This window comes from Pseudophryne corroboree, chromosome 6 (assembly GCF_028390025.1).
Source record: "Pseudophryne corroboree isolate aPseCor3 chromosome 6, aPseCor3.hap2, whole genome shotgun sequence".
NCBI classification, from domain to species: Eukaryota; Metazoa; Chordata; class Amphibia; order Anura; family Myobatrachidae; genus Pseudophryne; species Pseudophryne corroboree.
In genome coordinates, this window is record NC_086449.1 from 474,771,071 (window position 1) to 474,792,174 (window position 21,104).

General features: G+C 45.9%; 1 protein-coding gene across 2 annotated transcripts in view; it reads right to left on the reverse strand.

Moving 5' to 3' along the window:
* MET (MET proto-oncogene, receptor tyrosine kinase) overlaps positions 1 to 21,104 on the reverse strand; it is a 226,627-nt gene that overhangs the window by 29,303 nt on the left and 176,220 nt on the right. For both annotated transcript variants that reach the window (XM_063927234.1, XM_063927235.1), the window contains exons 16-18: positions 21,014 to 21,094; positions 16,440 to 16,621; positions 8,081 to 8,190 (exon numbers count right to left, since the gene is read on the reverse strand). In XM_063927234.1, the coding sequence (XP_063783304.1) occupies positions 8,081 to 8,190; positions 16,440 to 16,621; positions 21,014 to 21,094 (373 nt within the window). The remainder of the gene's footprint in view (positions 1 to 8,080; positions 8,191 to 16,439; positions 16,622 to 21,013; positions 21,095 to 21,104) is intronic.

Genomic DNA, 21,104 nt, shown 5'->3' on the forward strand with positions numbered 1-21,104 from the left:
ATACATCAATAACAAGCAAACGCATGCATTGTTTTTATTTTGTTTCTAGGAAATATTCCTATTTTCTATTTACCCGATTTATTGATTTATAAGGAAATGCATAGTTTAGTACTCCTCACAGCTAACGGTCTAAAGCAAACATTTACAATTGCACTGCATTAATCTCATATGTCATATAAGCTTCCCACATTTACATTTTATTTAACTGAATGTCCTTTTGTAGCAGCCATTCATATTTCCTGGGATAACTAGAATCTCTTAGGGACAAACAAACACACAAAACTCAGTGGCCTTTGGTATGCATGTGGGGAAAAGAATGTACTCAATCCTCTTTTTTACGATGACACTGTTTCCAGAGAGAGAGAGAGAGAGAGAGAGAGAGAGAGAGAGAGAGAGAGAGAGAGAGAGAGAGAGAGAGAGAGTACAGTTGTTGGCCATACTCTCCTGTGCAGTATTATTTTTGGACTAAATTTTGTCTGATGCTGATGTCAGCCGTTGTGTTTTATTCCTCTTCTACAGTGCGTGACTACACACCATAGGCCTGGAAATCCTTATCCATTAGGAATTTATCTAACCCATTCTCAAAGGTGTTGACTGAGTCCGCCATTACAACTCTCTCAGGCAGGGAATTCCAAACACGTATTGTCCTTACTGTGAAAAAACCTTTTTGCCACTTTGTGCAGATTCTGCTCTCCTCTAACCTAAGCGAATGTACACGTGTCCTCTGGGGATCAGTACGAAATCCCGCTGGATGGGATCCAGGCGGTCGGAATACCGACACCGGAATCCCGACCAGCACAATCCCGACAGGGGGGAGAGCGCAACGCAGCCCCTTGCGGGCTCGCTGCAGGCATGGTCCCTCACTACGCTCAGCACACTAATTTATTCTCCCTCTATGGGTGTTATGGACACCCACGGAGGGAGAATATGTTGGGATTGTGCTTGTTGGGATTCCAGTGTCGGTATTCCGATCGCCGGGATTCCATCCGGCGGGATGTTGACTGCATCCTGTCCTCTGTGCTGATCTTACCAGAAACAGGTCTCACGCAAGCTCTGTGTATTGTCCTCTTATATATTTGTAGATGTTGATCATGTCCCCTCTTAGTCTTCTTTTTTCCAGTGTAAACATGTCTAGCCTTTGAAGCCTTTCCTCATATTCCAGCGTCTCCATGCCCTTAATTAGTTTGTTCGCCCGCCTCTGAACCTTTTCTAGCTCCAGGATATCCTTTTTGTAGTATGGTGCCCAAAATTGTACACAGTATTCAAGATGTGGCCTCACTAGTGATTTATATAATGGGAGTGTAACACTCTCGTCCCTTGTATCAATTCCCCATTTTATGCATGCTAATATCTTATTAGCTTTCTTTGCTGCAATCCTACTTTGGGTACTGCTGCTTAGTTTGCTATCTATGTGAACACCTAAGTCTTTTCCAGTACAGAATACCCTAATATTGCCCCATTTAGTATGTAGGTGTTATTTTTGTTCTTGTTACCACAGTGCATTACCTTACACTTGTCTGTGTTGAAACGCATTCTCCATTTGGCTGCCCTTGCTTCTAGTTTAACTAAGTCGTTCTGAAGAGACTCAGCATCCCCCTCCGTATTTATAACCTTACACAATTTGGTATCATCTGCGAAAATTGACACCATGCTCTCTAATTACTGTTAAATGCTTCTTCTCTTATGTCCTAGAGGATGCTGGGGACTCCGTAAGGACCATGAGGTATAGACAGGCTCCGCAGGAGACATAGGCACTATAATTTTTTTTAGAATGGGTGTGCACTGGCTCCTCTCTCTATGCCCCTCCTCCAGACCACAGTTAGATCCTGTGCCCAGAGGAGATTGGGTGCATTACAGGGGAGCTCTCCTGAGTTTCTCTGAAAAATAATTTTGTTAGGTTTTTTATTTTCAGGGAGCACTGCTGGCAACAGGCTCCCTGCATCGTGGGACTGAGGAGAGAGAAGCAAACCTACTTAAGTGATAGGCTCTGCTTCTTAGGCTACTGGACACCATTAGCTCCAGAGGGAGTCGGAACGCAGGTCTCCCCTCGCTGTTCGTCCCAGAGCCGCGCCGCCGTCCTCCTCACAGAGCCGGAAGATAGAAGCCGGGTGAGTATAAGAAGAAAGAAGACTTCTTAGGCGTCAGAAGACTTCAGATCTTCCCTGAGGTAAGAGCGTAGCGGTAACGCTGCGCGCCATTGCTCCCACACACAACACACACTAGCAGGCACTGATGGGTGCAGGGCGCAGGGGGGGCGCCCTGGGCAGCAATAAAAACCGCTAAATCTGGCATTTATAAGTTTATGGGCTGCGGAGGCAGTAAGTATATAAATCCCCCGCCAGTTTTTATACTTTGAGCGGGACCGAAGGCCGCCGCTGGAGGGGGCGGAGCTTGGTCCCTCAGCACTAACCAGCGCCATTTTCTCCACAGAGATCTGTAGAGAAGCTGGCTCCCCGGTCTCTCCCCTGCTGAACACGGTGACACAGGGCTGAAAAGAGGGGGGAGGGGGGCACTTGTAAGGTGCAGTGAGTGTACTACACAGTAAATTATATATAAAAGCGCTGTATTATCTGGGAAATTGTTACCAGTGTCAGTTGGTGCTGGGTGTGTGCTGGCATACTCTCTCTCTGTCTCTCCAAAGGGCCTTATTGGGGAATTGTCTCCTTATAACTATATCCCTGTGTGTGTGGGGGTGTCGGAATGAGTGTGTCGGCATGTCTGATACGGAAGGCTCAGCTAAGAGGAGGTGGAGCAGATGATTGTGGTGTCTCCGTCGGCAACGCCGACTCATGATTGGATGGACATGTGGAATGTTTTAAATGCAAATGTGACCTTATTACATAAGAGACTGGACAAAGCAGAGTCCAGGGAAAAAGCAGGGAGTCAATCCACGGCTTCGACTGGGTCGCAGGGCCCTTCTGGGTCTAAAAAACGTCCCCTATCCCAAATAGCAGACACTGATACCGACACGGATTCTGACTCCAGTGTCGACTACGATGATGCAAGGTTACATCCAAGGATGGCCAAAAGTATTCATTATATGATTATTGCAATAAAAGATGTTTTGCATATCACAGATGACCCCTCGGTCCCTGACACGAGGGTGCGCATGTATAAGGAAAAGAAACCTGAGGTAACCTTTCCCCCATCTCATGAGCTTAACGAGTTATTTGAAAAAGCTTGGGAAACTCCAGATAAAAAACTGCAGATTCCCAAGAGGATTTTTATGGCGTATCCTTTCCCTGCACAGGACAGGGTACGTTGGGAATCCTAACCCAGGGTGGACAAGGCTTTAACGCGCCTGTCCAAGAAGGTGGCGCTACCGTCTCCGGACAAGGCAGCCCTCAAGGATCCTGCTGATCGCAGACAGGAAACTACTTTAAAATCTATTTATGCGCATATGGGTGCTTTACTCAGACCGGCAATAGCATCGGCATGGGTGTGTAGTGCAGTTGCAGCTTGGACAGATACCTTGTCAGCTGACCTTGATACCCTAGACAGGGATACCATTTTATTAACCTTAGGTCACATTAAAGACGCAGTCTTATATATGAGGGACGCTCAAAGAGACGTTGGGCTGCTAGGTTCGAGAGCCAACGCCATGGCGATTTCTGCTAGGCGAGCCCTGTGGACCCGCCAATGGACAGGTGATGCCGACTCAAAGAAGCATATGGAGGTTTTGCCATACAAAGGTGAAGTTTTATTTGGGGAAGGTCTCGCGGACCTGGTTGCCACAGCTACCGCGGGTAAATCTACCTTTTTGCCTTTTGTTCCCCCACAGCGAAAGAAAACTCCACAATATCAGATGTAGTCCTTTCGGTCGCATAAGTCCAGAAGAGGTCGGGGCTCATCTTTCCTCGCCAGAGGTAAGGGTAGAGTGAAGAGAGCACCTGCTCCGGCTAGTTCCCAGGAGCAGAAGTTCTCCCCGGCTTCTACTAAATCCACCGCATGACGCTGGGGCTCCACTGAGGGAGTCAGCGCCGGTGGGGGCACGTCTTCGACTCTTCAGCCAGGTCTGGGTTCTGTCAGACGTGGATCTTTGGGCGATGGAAATTGTATCCCAAGGCTACAAGCTGGAATTCGAAGAGGTGCCCCCTCGCCGATTTTTCAAGTCGGCCTTGCCAGCTTCTCCCCCAGAGAGGGCAGTAGTGTTAGCTGCAATTCAAAAGCTGTGTCAACAGCAAGTGATTATCAAGGTTCCCCTAGTCCAACAGGGGAAAGTCTACTATTCAACCCTGTTCGTGGTCCCGAAGCCGGATGGCTCGGTCAGACCCATTTTAAATCTAAAATCCCTAAACCTGTACTTGAAAAAGTTAAAATTCAAGATGGAATCGCTCCAGGCTGTGATCTCCAGTCTGGAAGGGGGGGATTTTATGGTGTCACTCGACATAAAGGATGCATACCTTCATGTCCCCATATATCCTCCTCATCAGGCGTACCTGAGATTCGCTGTACAGGACTGTCATTACCAGTTTCAGATGTTGCCGTTTGGGCTTTCCACGGCCCCGAGGATTGTCACCAAGGTGATGGCGGAGATGATGGTGCTCCTGCGCAGGCAGGGAGTCACAATTATCCCGTACTTGGACGATCTCCTGATAAAAGCGAGATCGAGAGATCAATTGCAGAGGAGCATGTCGCTCTCCCTGAGAGAGTGCTACAACAACACGGTTGGATTCTCAATCTACCAAAGTCACAATTGATTCCAACGACGCGACTATCATTCCTAGGCATGATTCTAGACACGGATCAGAAGAGGGTTTTTCTCCCGATAGAAAAAGCCCGGGACCTCCAGAACATGGTCAGAGACCTGCTAAAACCAAAAAGAGTGTCTGTTCATCAATGCACTCCTGTTCTGGGGAAAATGGTGGCAGCCTACGAGGCCATCCCCTTCGGCAGGTTTCATGCAAGGACTTTTCAGTGGGACCTCCTGGACAAGTGGTCCGGGTCCCATCCACAAATACATCAGAAGATAAGCCTGTCCCCCAGGGCCAGGGTGTCTCTCCTGTGGTAGCTGCAAAGTGCTCACCTTCTAGTGGGTCGCAGGTTCGGCATTCAAGACTGGGTTCTGGTGACCACGGACGCGAGCCTCCGAGGATGGGGAGCAGTCACTCAAGGAAGAAATTTTCAGGAGCTATGGTCAAGCCAGGAGGCTTGTCTACACATCAATGTACTGGAGTTGAGGGCCATATACAACGGCCTAAGACAAGCGGAGAATCTTCTTCGCGACCTACCGGTTCTGATTCAATCAGACAACGTCACAGCCGTGGCTCATGTAAACCGCCAAGGTGGGACAAGGAGCAGAGTGGCAATGGCGGAAGCCACCAGGATTCTTCGCTGGGCGGAAAATCACATAAGCGCTCTGTCAGCGGTCTTCATTCCGGGAGTGGACAACTGGGAAGCCGACTTCCTCAGCAGACACGACCTCCATCCAGGAGAGTGGGGACTTCATCAAGAAGTTTTTACAGAGATAACAAGTCTTTGGGGAATTCCTCACATAGACATGATGGCGTCCCGCCTCAACAAGAAGCTTCAGAGGTATTGTGCCAGGTCAAGGGACCCTCAGGCAGTAGCGGTAGACGCCCTGGTGACACCATGGGTGTTTCAGTCGGTCTATGTATTCCCCCCTCTTCCTCTCATCTCAAAAATATTGAGAATCATAAAGACAACAAAGAGTGAAAGCCATACTCATTGTTCCAGATTGGCCTCGAAGGGCCTGGTATTCAGATCTTCAGGAGATGCTCACAGAAGATCCGTGGTCCCTCCCTCTCAGGGAGGACCTGTTGCAACAGGGGCCCTGCGTGTTCCAAGACTTACAGCGGTTACGTTTGACGGCATGGCGGTTGAACGGCGAATCCTAGCTGGGAAAGGTATTCCGGAGGAAATCATCCCAACTCTGATAAAGGCTAGGAAGGAGGTAACGGCGAAACATTATCACCGTATCTGGAGGAAGTATGTATCTTGGTGTGAAACCATGAAGGCTCCTACGGAAGATTTCCATCTAGGCCGTTTTCTCCACTTTCTACAGACAGGAGTGGATATGGGCCTAAAATTAGGCTCCATTAAGGTACGGATTTCGTCCCTGTCTATTTTCTTTCAGAAGGAATTGGCTTCTCTCCCGGAAGTCCAGACTTTTGTAAAGGGAGTGCTGCACATCCAGCCTCCTTTTGTACCCCCAGTGGCACCATGGGACCTTAACGTGGTGTTACGGTTCCTGAAGTCTCACTGGTTTGAACCTCTTCAAACGGTTAAATTAAAATTTCTCACTTGGAAGGTGGTCATGTTGTTGGCCTTGGCATCTGCAAGGCGAGTGTCTGAATTGGCAGCCTTGTCTCACAAGAGCCCCTATTTGATTTTCCATGAGGATAGGGCAGAGTTGAGGACTCGTCCTCAATTTTTGCCTAAGGTGGTTTCTTCATTTCATATGAACCAACCTATTGTGGTGCCTGTAGCTACGGGGGACTTGGAGGATTTCACGTCCCTGGATGTAGTCAGGGTCTTAAAAATCTATGTAGCCAGGACGGCTCGGGTTAGGAAAACAGAAGCACTGTTTGTCCTGTATGCAGCCAACAAAGTTGGCGCTCCTGCTTCAAAGCAGACTATTGCTCGCTGGATCTGTAACACGATTCGGCAGGCTCATTGTACGGCAGGATTGCCGTTACCAAATTCGGTAAAGGCCCATTCCACTAGGAAGGTGGGCTCTTCTTGGGCGACTGCCTGAGGCGTCTCGGCTTTACAGCTTTGCCGAGCAGCTACCTGGTCGGGTTCAAACACTTTTGCAAAGTTCTATAAGTTTGATACCCTGGCTGATGAGGACCTTGCGTTTGCTCAGTCGGTGCTGCAGAGTCGTCCGCACTCTCCCGCCCGGTCTGGAGCTTTGGTATAAACCCCATGGTCCTTACGGAGTCCCCAGCATCCTCTAGGACGTAAGAGAAAATAAGATTTTAAACCTACCGGTAAATCATTTTCTCCTAGTCCGTAGAGGATGCTGGGCGCCCGTCCCAGTGCGGACAAAATCTGCAAGGCTTGTATATAGTTGTTGATTACATAAGGGTTATGTTACAGTTGAGATCAGTCTTTAGCTGATACTGTTTTGTTCATACTGTTTACTGGTTGCGTATATTCCATGTTATACGGTGTGGATGGTGTGGGCTGGTATGAATCTTGCCCTTAGATTAACAAAATCCTTTTCTCGTATTGTCCATCTCCTCTGAGCACAGTTTCTCTAACCGAGGTCTGGAGGAGGGGCATAGAGGGAGGAGCCAGTGCACACCAATTCTAAAATTCTTTATAGTGCCCATGTCTCCTGCGGAGCCCGTCTATACCCCATGGTCCTTACGGAGTCCCCAGCATCCTCTACGGACTAGGAGAAAAAGATTTACCGGTAGGTTTAAAATCTTATTTTTTAATACCAATTCCCTAATGGCTGTTTACTGTCTGCAGGGATTCAGTATGATATCCTGATGGACGGGATGCCGGCGGTCAGAATACTGAAAGCAGCATCCCGACCATCAGAATCCCGACAGCCCCCCAGAAAGTACCCTAAGCCTCCCCTGCACCCTAACCTAACCTTTCCGTGTGAGTGCCTAACCCTGCACGGTGATGCATAACCCTAACCCTCCCTTCGCCGCTGCCTAAACCTAACCTCCCCTTGAAAGTACCTAACCGTAACCCCCCCTCCCCGGTACCTAACCATAACCTTCCCATCCAGGCACCCTAACCCTAATCCTCCTTCTAATGCCTAAACCTAACTTCACCCCTCCTGAGGCAGGACGTGATCGCGTCCCGCTCTAACAACAATCGAGATTCCGGGTATCAGTAATTTGATGCCGGATCCCGACCTCCATCTAAATTTTGACGCTGATCATATGCCGTCATTCATCATTCTGGCGTCAGTATTTCGACCACCGGGATGCCGACATTTTAACTGCATCCCATCTGCAGATATGGCAATGTACAGTACCTTTGTTTAATGAAAGCTGTTGGATTACAAAGAAAACAGCAGAGTGTACCACCTACAGGTTATCAGGTGGTGTTGCAGTACATTTAGAAAATGTTTGAAGTTGAAAATAACATTACTCACATACAATTTCTTGCTGCCAGGTCTCGGTGGACAAACTTTTTGCTAGCAAGATATTCCATACCCTTAGCGACCTGCAGACCAAATCCTATGAGGTCTTTCACTGTCGGGTTCTGAAATAAAGCACATGAAACATTAATAAGTTTACTAGTGTACTTACCATTATGTTAATGGAACAGTGATCTTTAGGGCAGCCAGGTCACCATTTAAATTGAATCTTTTACCTTCACACGACTGACTACACATTAAACAGATTTCTGAACAGTCAGCATATGAACACATTTCACATTTCCTGTGCATTTTCATTCTTCTAAATTCAACTTAACAACTTATCTTAAGACAACCATCTTATGGACAGGTAAAATATTTATGAGCAATAGGCATTGGAGAGAGATAAAGTGGAGAGAGACAAAATACCAGCTCCTGCCATTTTTCAAACACAGCTTGTAACATGACAGTTAGGGGCTGATTGGCTGATACTTTATCACTCTCCATGGCTTAGTAAATATGCCCCTTAGTGAGAGTTTGCATCCTGCGCTCTTGAGAAACTTTCTGTGGTATAATCAAATTGTAGGAATTAGGGCAACTGTACCAGGACAATTTAAGTCAGGTGTAGCAGGGACGGGGGCAATTAGGAAATGTTTTACTTTCCCATCCCCTGTTTGTTCAACTTTAGAAAGACAATTTTATATGTGATATACCTTCTCTTCTCAATTCACCTGTCTGAAAAAAAAAACAGTTGGAAGAACCTTTGTGTTCACATATCATAATTAATAGATTTTAACGGTCTATGAAAAATCACGTTATTACTAAGACATCTTTAGCCGACACCAAAAGTTATTTTACATCATTCCAATCCTGAGGCATTATAGAAGGAAGTACAGCACAAAGAAACAGGTATTATGGTTGGATCCAAGTTATTCAACATACAGTATTTACACCCTAAAGATGAATCTTGCTAAAGAATTCCCTACCCTTTGCTATTTTTTTGTCCCTTTGGTCTGTTAAGATAAAATCAATGTCATTGTGCACCTAACATATATTTTTATGTTATAGACATGTTCCACTTCCATTATATGCATTCTTTTATCATAAACACTGTGAAATTATCACTGCAAGTAGCTTTTTTGTAGTGCAACATCTGGGGCCAAATGTAAGAGTTTCAGAAAGTGAGAGATTTGGTAAGGTTTTGCAGTTTTTTTTAAAGTGGCAATCATTTACACAGCAAGATCCACCTGGTTTTGCAGTGTAAATGACTGAAAAACCTTACCAAATCTCTCACTTTATGAAACTCTCACTTTATTACATTTAGCCCTAGATGTTCACACAAGCAGATCTGTTTCAGTCAATGTGGTGATTCTTCACCAACCTGGCCAAACATTGCATTGTGTGTGGTTTTGTCCTAACACTACAAAATCCAACAATTTGTCCTTCACATGTAGCGTCAAATCACTGGCATACATGATAGTAAAAGCTAAATGACCAAATTCAAATGTGGCACAATGGGTTCTATTTAAAGACAAAAAGTTCAAACAACAACACCACAACAACAACAACAACAACACCACCACAAAGCATGACAGTTATTTTTCTCTCCTGTGTGCCAGTATATCAATGTGCAATATAGGTACATCAGTTTTGTTAGCTTCAAGACCATGAGACAAATACAAAAACTGATATTACACAGAAAACACTGCAATCCAAAATAGCTATGTGAAAATGCTTACAGAACTGGTGTGTTACAGGCAGCATGCTGAACAGACAAGTTTAAACTCATCAGATAGTGTTCTGGATTTCCGGAACTATGCATTAGTTATTTGTATAATGCGGTACGCTTTTATATGTATTGTATCATAGAAGACAAATCCAGAGAGATACAAGTGATCAGGTAGGTGGTAGGTAACAGCATTACAAAATACTAGAATTAAAACCCTAATGACACTGGTCCAGTCCCACTCTGTAGCCTGTGCTGCTGTCCAAGATGTAGATCCTGTGTCTAAGGTTGAATGCTCCATTGTGCCATTATACGAAATTGGGTTAGACATTGGCAGTAGGACATAAAGTGGAGATGTGAGTGCGCTCATGCATTGCCTAATGCACCTGTACTCCAGGGGTTTTGACCTGGACATGAAATTCTAGTCACCTGAAACATCTTATAGAGAGAAATAAAACAACTGCCACAATAATATTTAGTTAACAATATAACAATTATCTTGATTTATATAAGTTTTACTGCGTTGTAAAATAAGAATTTACTTACCGATAATTCTATTTCTCGGAGTCCGTAGTGGATGCTGGGGTTCCTGAAAGGACCATGGGGAATAGCGGCTCCGCAGGAGACAGGGCACAAAAGTAAAGCTTTCCGATCAGGTGGTGTGCACTGGCTCCTCCCCCTATGACCCTCCTCCAAGCCAGTTAGGTACTGTGCCCGGACGAGCGTACACAATAAGGGAGGAATTTTGAATCCCGGGTAAGACTCATACCAGCCACACCAATCACACCGTACAACTTGTGATCTAAACCCAGTTAACAGTATGATAACAGCGGAGCCTCTGAAAAGATGGCTCACAACAATAATAACCCGATTTTTGTAACTATGTACAAGTATTGCAGATAATCCGCACTTGGGATGGGCGCCCAGCATCCACTACGGACTCCGAGAAATAGAATTATCGGTAAGTAAATTCTTATTTTCTCTATCGTCCTAGTGGATGCTGGGGTTCCTGAAAGGACCATGGGGATTATACCAAAGCTCCCAAACGGGCGGGAGAGTGCGGATGACTCTGCAGCACCGAATGAGAGAACTCCAGGTCCTCCTTAGCCAGGGTATCAAATTTGTAGAATTTAGCAAACGTGTTTGCCCCTGACCAAGTAGCTGCTCGGCAAAGTTGTAAAGCCGAGACCCCTCGGGCAGCCGCCCAAGATGAGCCCACCTTCCTTGTGGAATGGGCATTTACATATTTTGGCTGTGGCAGGCCTGCCACAGAATGTGCAAGCTGAATTGTATTACACATCCAACTAGCAATAGTCTGCTTAGAAGCAAGAGCACCCAGTTTGTTGGGTGCATACAGGATAACAGCAAGTCAGTTTTCCTGACTCCAGCCGTCCTGAAACATATTTTCAGGGCCCTGACAACATCTAGCAACTTGGAGTCCTCCAAGTCCCTAGTAGGTGCAAGGCACCACAATAAGCTGGTTCAGGTGAAACACTGACACCACCTTAGGGAGAGAACTGGGGACGAGTCCGCAGCTCTGCCCTGTCCGAATGGACAAACAGATATGGGCTTTTTTTTGAGAAAAAACCACCAATTTGACACTCGCCTGGTCCAGGCCAGGGCCAAGAGCATGGTCACTTTTCATGTGAGATGCTTCAAATCCACAGATTTGACTGGTTTTAAACCAATGTGATTTGAGGAATCCCAGAACTACGTTGAGATCCCACAGTGCCACTGGAGGCACAAAAGGGGGTTGTATATGCAATACTCCCTTGACAAACTTCTGGACTTCAGGAACTGAAGCCAATTCTTTCTGGAAGAAAATCGACAGGGCCGAAATTTGAACCTTAATGGACCCCAATTTGAGGCCCATAGACACTCCTGTTTGCAGGAAATGCAGGAAACGACCGAGTTGAAATTTCTTTGTGGGGCCTTCCTGGCCTCACACCACGCAACATATTTTCGCCACATGTGGTGATAATGTTGTGCGGTCACCTCCTTTCTGGCTTTGACCAGGGTAGGAATGACCTCTTCCGGAATGCCTTTTTCCCTTAGGATCCGGCTTTCCACCGCCATGCCGACAAACGCAGCTGCGGTAAGTCTTGGAACAGACATGGTACTTGCTGAAGCAAGTCCCTTCTTAGCGGCAGAGGCCATAAGACCTCTGTAAGCATCTCTTGAAGTTCCGGGTACCAAGTCCTTCTTGGCCAATCCGGAGCCATGAGTATAGTTCTTACTCCTCTACGTCTTATAATTCTCAGCACCTTAGGTATGAGAAGCAGAGGAGGGAACACATACACCGACTGGTACACCCACGGTGTTACCAGAACGTCCACAGCTATTGCCTGAGGGTCTCTTGACCTGGCGCAATACCTGTCCCGTTTTTTGTTCAGACGGGACGCCATCATGTCCACCTTTGGTATTTCCCAACGGTTTACAATCATGTGGAAAAAACTTCCCGATGAAGTTTCCACTCTCCCGGGTGGAGGTCGTGCCTGCTGAGGAAGTCTGCTTCCCAGTTTCCATTCCCGGGATGAAACACTGCTGACAGTGCTATCACATGATTTTCCGCCCAGCGAAAAGTCCTTGCAGTTTTTGCCATTGCCCTCCTGCTTCTTGTGTCGCCCTGTCTGTTTACGTGGGCGACTGCCGTGATGTTTTTCCCACTGGATCAATACCGGCTGACCTTGAAGCAGAGGTCTTGCTAAGCTTAGAGCATTATAAATTTACCCTTAGCTCCAGTATATTTATGTGGAGAAAAGTCTCCAGACTTGATCACACTCCCTGGAAATTTTTTCCTTGTGTGACTGCTCCCCAGCCTCTCGGGCTGGGCTCCGTGGTCACCAGCATCCAAACCTGAATGCCGAATCTGCGGCCCTCTAGAAGATGAGCACTCTATAACCACCACAGGAGAGACACCCTTGTCCTTGGATATAGGGTTATCCGCTGATGCATCTGAAGATGCGATCCGGACCATTTGTCCAGCAGATCCCACTGAAAAGTTCTTGCGTGAAATCTGCCGAATGGAATTGCTTCGTAGGAAGCCACCATTTTTACCAGGACCCTTGTGCAATGATGCACTGTTTTTAGGAGGTTCCTGACTAGCTCGGATAACTCCCTGGCTTTCTCTTCCGGGAGAAACACCTTTTTCTGGACTGTGTCCAGAATCATCCCTAGGCACAGCAGACGTGTCGTCGGGATCAGCTGCGATTTTGGAATATTTAGAATCCACCCGTGCTGTTGTAGCAGTATCCGAGATAGTGCTACTCCGACCTCCAACTGTTCCCTGGACTATGCCCTTATCAGGAGATCGTCCAAGTAAGGGATAATTAAGACGCCTTTTCTTCGAAGAAGAATCATCATTTCGGCCATTACCTTGGTAAAGACCCGGGGTGCCGTGGACAATCCAAACGGCAGCGTCTGAAACTGATAGTGACAGTTCTGCACCACGAACCTGAGGTACCCTTAGTGAGAAGGGCAAATTTGGGACATAGAGGTAAGCATCCCTGATGTCCCGGGACACTATATAGTCCCCTTCTTCCTGGTTCGTTATCACTGCTCTGAGTGACTCCATTTTGATTTGAACCTTTGTAAGTGTTCAAAATTTTTTTTAGAATAAGTCTCACCTAGCCTTCTGGCTTCAGTACCACAATATAGTGTGGAATAATACCCCTTTTCTTGTAGTAGGAGGGGTAATTTAATTATCACCTGCTGGGAATACAGCTTGTGAATTTTTTCCCATACTGCCTCCTTGTCGGAGGGAGACCTTGGTAAAGCAGACTTCAGGAGCCTGCGAAGGGGAAACGTCTCGACATTCCAATCTGTACCCCTGGGATACTACTTGTAGGATCCAGGGGTCCTGTACGGTCTCAGCGCCATGCTGAGAACTTGTCAGAAGCGGTGGAACGCTTCTGTTCCTGGGAATGGGCTGCCTGCTGCAGTCTTCTTCCCTTTCCTCTATCCCTGGGCAGATATGATCTTATAGGGACGAAAGGACTGAGGCTGAAAAGACGGTGTCTTTTTCTGCAGAGATGTGACTTAGGGTAAAAACGGCGGATTTTCCAGCAGTTGCCGTGGCCACCAGGTCCGATGGACCGACCCCAAATAACTCCTCTTCCTTTATACGGCAATACACCTTTGTGCCGTTTGGAATCTGCATCACCTGACCACTGTCGTGTCCATAACATCTTCTGGCAAATATGGACATCGCATTTACTCTTGATGCCAGAGTGCAAATATCCCTCTGTGCATCTCGCATATATAGAAATGCATCCTTTAAATGCTCTATAGTCAATAAAATACTGTCCCTGTCAAGGGTATCAATATTTTTAGTCAGGGAATCCGACCAAGCCACCCCAGCTCTGCACATCCAGGCTGAGGCGATCGCTGGTCGCAGTATAACACCAGTATGTGTGTATATACTTTTTATGATATTTTCCAGCCTCCTGTCAGCTGGTCCTTGAGGACGGCCCTATCTATAGACGGTACCGCCCCTTGTTTTGATAAGCGTGTGAGCGCCTTATCCACCCTAAGGGGTGTTTCCCAACGCGCCCTAACTTCTGGCGGGAAAGGGTATACCGCCCATAATTTTCTATCGGGGGGAACCCACGCATCATCACACACTTTATTTAATTTATCTGATTCAGGAAAAACTACGGTAGTTTTTTCACATCCCACATAATACCCTCTTTTGTGGTACTTGTAGTATCAGAAATATGAAACACCTCCTTCATTGCCTTTAACGTGTGGCCCTAATAAGGAATACGTTTGTTTATTCACCGTCGACACTGGATTCAGTGTCCCTGTCTGTGTCTGTGTCGACCGACTAAAGTAAACGGGCGTTTTAAAACCCCTGACGGTGTTTTTGAGACGTCTGGACCGGTACTAATTGTTTGTCGGCCGTCTCATGTCGTCAACCGACCTTGCAGCGTGTTGACATTATCACGTAATTCCCTAAATAAGCCATCCATTCCGGTGTCGACTCCCTAGAGAGTGACATCACCATTACAGGCAATTGCTCCGCCTCCTCACCAACATCGTCCTCATACATGTCGACACACACGTACCGACACACAGCACACACACAGGGAATGCTCTGATAGAGGACAGGACCCACTAGCCCTTTGGAGAGACAGAGGGAGAGTTTACCAGCACACACCAAAAACGCTATAATTATATAGGGACAACCTTATATAAGTGTTTTCCCTTATAGCATCTTTTTTATATATTTCTAACGCCAATTTAGTGCCCCCCCTCTCTGTTTTAACCCTGTTTCTGTAGTGCAGTGCAGGGGAGAGCCTGGGAGCCTTCCCTCCAGCCTTTCTGTGAGGGAAAATGGCGCTGTGTGCTGAGGAGATAGGCCCCGCCCCTTTTTCGGCGGCCTCGTCTCCCGCTCTTAACGGATTCTGGCAGGGGTTAAATATCTCCATATAGCCTCCGGAGGCTATATGTGAGGTATTTTTAGCCAAAATAGGTATTCATTTGCCTCCCAGGGCGCCCCCCTCCCAGCGCCCTGCACCCTCAGTGACTGCCGTGTGAAGTGTGCTGAGAGGAAAATGGCGCACAGCTGCAGTGCTGTGCGCTACCTTTAGAAGACTGAGGAGTCTTCTGCCGCCGATTCTGGACCTCTTCTTACTTCAGCATCTGCAAGGGGGCCGGCGGCAAGGCTCCGGTGACCATCCAGGCTGTACCTGTGATCGTCCCTCTGGAGCTGATGTCCAGTAGCCAAGAAGCCAATCCATCCTGCACGCAGGTGAGTTCACTTCTTCTCCCCTAAGTCCCTCGTTGCAGTGATCCTGTTGCCAGCAGGACTCACTGTAAAATAAAAAACCTAAGCTAAACTTTTCTAAGCAGCTCTTTAGGAGAGCCACCTAGATTGCACCCTTCTCGGCCGGGCACAAAAATCTAACTGGCTTGGAGGAGGGTCATAGGGGGAGGAGCCAGTGCACACCACCTGATCGGAAAGCTTTACTTTTGTGCCCTGTCTCCTGCGGAGCCGCTATTCCCCATGGTCCTTTCAGGAACCCCAGCATCCACTAGGACGATAGAGAAAAGCAAATACAATGTGTTTAGTAGACAAAAGTTTAAATAAATATGACGTAGAAATTTGATTTTAGTGGCATCTTACTTTAAGAAAGCAACTAATATGCCTAAACTTCTGCCCTGTATAAATCTCGGTATCTGGATGATAGATCAACAATGTATTGGCTGACAGCCAAATGGTCGAAACCATACAGCCGTCAGGTACTAAAGGTCAACAGGTTCAAAAGGTCGACGTGACAATGGTTGAAACACAAATGGTCAACACATTTTTTAGGGGGGGTGGGTTCATATTTGTTCCCAATATTTGCTTTATTAACTTTCCACATGGACATCTATTGGGAATAGTACTGATGGGGGTCATATAACATGGAATATACAAGATTTGGCCTAAAAAAATCCAGCAAAACCTTGTGTTGACCATTTTTGTGTTGACAACTGTCATGTTGACCTTTACACGCCGTCGACCTTAATTACTGTCAACATTTTATCTGTCAACCTAATGTATGTTAACCATATGTTGTTGACCTACTGACGCTCTACCTTGACATTGCAGATCTATACCACACGCAAGCATCTCTATGTAGTGATTGTTTTTTATGTACTTACATGAGATTCATTTCTAATAAAGTTCCTGAGGTCTCCATGTTTCATGAATGGCAGCACTACCAATGGAGAGCCCTCTGTGGGCAGGCAGATTCCTAACAAGGAGAGAACATTTGGATGGCTGAAATCTTTCATGATGATGCCTTCTTTGAGGAATTGTGAAACTTCTTCAATATCAGTGATTCCTGGAAGAGTCAGTAAAAGACAAAACTCAGTATGATACCAAAAAGGATATATTTGTTTAAAGTGCGCTATAAATGTTAGGAAGGCAGCCGTCACATATCCCAAAAGGGAACACCTTATCCCTAAATATTGAAGCAGCCAGAAGAATAGATGAATATGTGCAAAAAAGGCGCCTACTGTAGATAACAAAGATGAATAATATGTTTATGAATAAAAACATATATCTTTATTTATCACAATTAAAAAAACATAAAATTACCATATAGAACCAAATGTATATTATTGCACTATCCCAAATGATTCTCACCCTCTTTTGGATTTGCGGTGGGCTGAGAGCTTTTTAGCATAAAAGCATTCCGGTCCTGATGGATTTGGTAGAAGCACCACCGCAAAAAGCTTTTTCCTCTGGAGGTTGAGTAGGGAACCCAGTAACGTGCACTCAAAAGATGATATCCATGTCGTCCAAAGCAACGCGTTTCGGAGTAAACACTCCTTTCTCAAGCTTGGATGACATGGATTGATACCAAACATATATTTATACCCCTCCTAAATGGGCTAATTACTCATACATTATCCAATTTCCGGGATCGTCTACCGGAAGTGGCGTGTGCGTGTCACCGCTCACTTCCGGTTGCGTTCCACTCGTAAATGGCTGTATACCAAATAAATCGTTAAATGACCACAAACATATTCCATTTTCAGAGAGCCTAAGTAGATCTTGTTGTATCTAATTCTTTAAAAACCTATCTGACGTCTGAATTTTTAAAAAACACGATGAACAGTCCTTCACGGCTTTCTCGAAGGAAAAGCGGAAGTGACGCGTGCGTTCCACCGCATGTGTGTCATTGCTCACTTCCGGTTTCGTGTTTTTAAAAAAAGCTTTTTGCGGTGGTGCTTCTACCAAATCCATCAGGACCGGAATGCTTTTATGCTAAAAAGCTCTCGGCCCACCGCAAATCCAAAAGAGGGTGAGAATCATTTGGGATAGTGCAATAATATACATTTGGTTCTATATGGTAATTTTATGTTTTTTTTATTGTGATAAATAAAGATATATGTTTTTATTCATAAACATATTATTCATCTTTGTTATCTAGGCGCCTTTTTTGCACATATTCATCTATTCTTCTGAAAACTCAGTATGATGTAAATCATTTTCTGCATTGGTGTTATGTAAATGCACACATACAGTATATGCTGAAGAGGACAATGCTTCAGATGTGGATGGAGTAGCTATTGCTGCTGCTTCCTTGGAAGCTGCAGCGATGACTCTGTATGTTAATGCAACAGGAGGCGTCTTTTACAAGTAGACGCCTCTTGCTGCAGTAGTGATCCTACCTGCATCCTAGCACACAGCATCAGATCTCTAATTCACCATTGGGATGCTTGCGGTGCACATGGGGACACACAAGCCACTCATTTGCACAGGCCAGGAAATCTCTGTCCTGCGACACAGATCCCTGGCCTCTTCCCTTCCCCTAAACGGCAGTGATATGACTCCATTTTCACAAATGGTGGCAGTCCCCGTCCTCTACCTGCCCCCAAAACGGCATTAGACTGTCAATCACTGAGAGTCTGATGCCGGCCTGCTTCCAACATTGGGCAGTTGCAGAACGGGTCCTGCGCATGCGCAAAGTACCAAACATCGGTACTTTGCACATCAGGAAGCAGATCCAACATGATCTGAATGAGGCCCAAAATGTAGCAGGCAGAGTCCACTCCGAGTTGTGGTCAGCAAAATGTAATGATTTCTTTCACCTTCAGCCGGAGACTGATGCTCTATTGTAATATTATTTGGAATGAAACCAGATGTGTTATTTTCAGAAACCACCGCGATGCTGAATGTGTAAGCGGTCAGTAACAGTCTGACTTTTATATATAAGACTGATTATTCAACAAGGACTCTTTCATTCACAGATGGCAAGTAGGAGAAAGATACTGGATACCTTTTTAATGTCTCACATTATTATTATTATTATTACTATTAGCATTTATTTATATACAGTAGGACCACCTTATTTTGCATTGCTCCACAATTGGAAGCAGGCACACTAAAAAACAAGCCTGGGGGCCAGATGTAATGGAGTGCAAGATGGCCGGAGCTTCGAAATTCCATCCGAACTCGTACGTTTCTTTAAAGCGGTTGGTTTTGCCTTGTAAATGATTGCTGCTTTAAAAAAAACGTACGAGTTTGGATGGAATCTCGGAGCTCCGGCTGTCTTACACTGCATTACATCCGCCCTGAGTATAAACAGCTAGACAAAGAGCCAGCAAAGTTCGCTCTCAAAAACACTTTTGTTGGGCATACTTTATAAAATTTTCTGGGTGATCTGCCTACTGTTAGCAGATTACACAGATAAAGTAATATTGGTGTATTGAGAAAATGATTCTTAAAAATCGATGAGTTCTACATACCAAATTGTCAGGCATGTCCGTCTGCTGCAAAATGTAAAAGTTACAAGTCGGCTGCATCAGGCAGTGTAGTCTGACAGATATTTCCCCTGTTCCGTCACAGGGGAGGAATGGGGAAATGTATCCTCCTCAGGGGGGGACCGCACATATTGGGTGACATACAGTACTCTGTGATGCCCACTATCGCTGCTGGATTACAGACTGTCAGATACAATGCCTGTTGGTCTGACAGACATGTTTTCTGACTGTGTATCTCCAGCATTACTTGCACTGTATATACTGATCAAAGGGGGTGATTCAGAACTGATTGCTGGGCTGCTAACTTTACGGTCCTGCGTTCAGATAGTCGCCGCCTCCAGGGGGAGTGTAAATTCGCTGTGCAAGTGTGTGATCCTATGTGTATGCTGAGCTGCTAAAATCCACTCTGTGCAGTCTCTGCGCAGCCCAGGACTTACTCCTACAGGGCAATGAGAACAGACTGATCGGGGCCGAAGCTGACGTCACACACCCTCCCTAAAAATGCTTGGGAATGGCTGCGTTTTTCTGGACACTCCCAATAAACGGTCAGTTACCACCTACAGATGGCTTCCTCCTGTCAATCACCTTGCGAACGCCTGTGCGATCAGATTTTTCGCACCAACCCGTCGCTGACCGGCGATGCCTTTTGTTGCTGTGCGACATGCGTGCGCATTGCAGTGTATACGCATGCGCAGTTAGTATCTGATCGCCCGCTGTGCGTAAACGCTCAGCAGTGATCAGGTCTGAATCACCCCCAAAGATAGCAGCAAATGTCACAATACTGCAACTTTAAATTGCTGTGTAAAATTGGAAAGCCTATTGCTCAGTTATCTTCATTGTTAATGATTTCAAAGCGGGTGCTGAAATGTGTTGGAAATAATTGACTCATTGCTTAGGGAAATATATAAGCTACTTTATTTCAAATATTCATAAATCTATGTGCAAGAAATGTGAGGAATTGGAGTCATGACCCACAATACACCATCACACTGCTGCGGGTGTCCTTGGATTGCCAATCAGTTCTGGTATAAGACTGAGATTAGTGCAGGAGACACTATAAAGTATATATGCTGGAGTATAGTCTGCCTCATACAATAATTACATTTATATATAAATGTTGGATAGTAACTAATATACATTTACACATTACACTTTTTATTCATAACATTTATTACAAAAAGGACCAGTGTCTCATGGACACATTATCAGATATTCTGCAATAACAGACACAACTAATCTAACAATCTAAGCAGAAAGTATAAAAACAGTGTGTAAAAGTGTTTATTTATGGTTATAAAATGAGTATTAAGTATCATCCATACTGAGAGGCTGCAACTTCAACCTAAATGTCCAAATACTGTCCCATATAACAATTGTCACAGCAACAAATGGGACTCCTATATGCGGCAGTAACTGAGCAGAGTTCTAGTGGTACAGTAGTTTACTTACTTAGGGCCTAATTCAGACTGGATCGCTACAGCAGCATGGATTGCAGTCTGAAGCCCTTTGGGGAGTGCGCACGGGAGCACCGGGAGGCCCAGTGAGCTACTAAAAGCATCTCAGAGCTGCGATCGCCTCTGCCTGATTGACAGGTAGAGGTGGTCGCAGGGCAGGAGGGGGTGTGCCAGGGGCATTAGAACGCCGTTGGTGGGGTACAGTTTGGACAACGCAGGCGTGCCTGAACCGTTGCGGGCCATGCAGCCGCTGCGACCCGGAACATGGCGGGTAGCCGTCTGTCAGCGCAGCTAGGCTACGCAGGCAGGGAGCTACTCGGCAGGTGCAAAAGCATCGCTGCCATACGATGCTTTCGCACCCGTGCGGGCGGGGGCAGGGCTTGACATGCAGGGCAGACTAGCCCTGTGTGGGGCGTCCCCCCGCATGTCTGAGAATCTGATCGTAGATCTACGATCACATCTGAATCATCTACTTAGAGAAACTCATTAGCTGTCTCCTTTTGTACTTACTATTTAGAGATTTTACTGCGCAGTGTAATTTCTTCCCATCATTATCTAAAAGTGTACCATGATATACACATCCAAAATGACCTGTAATGGA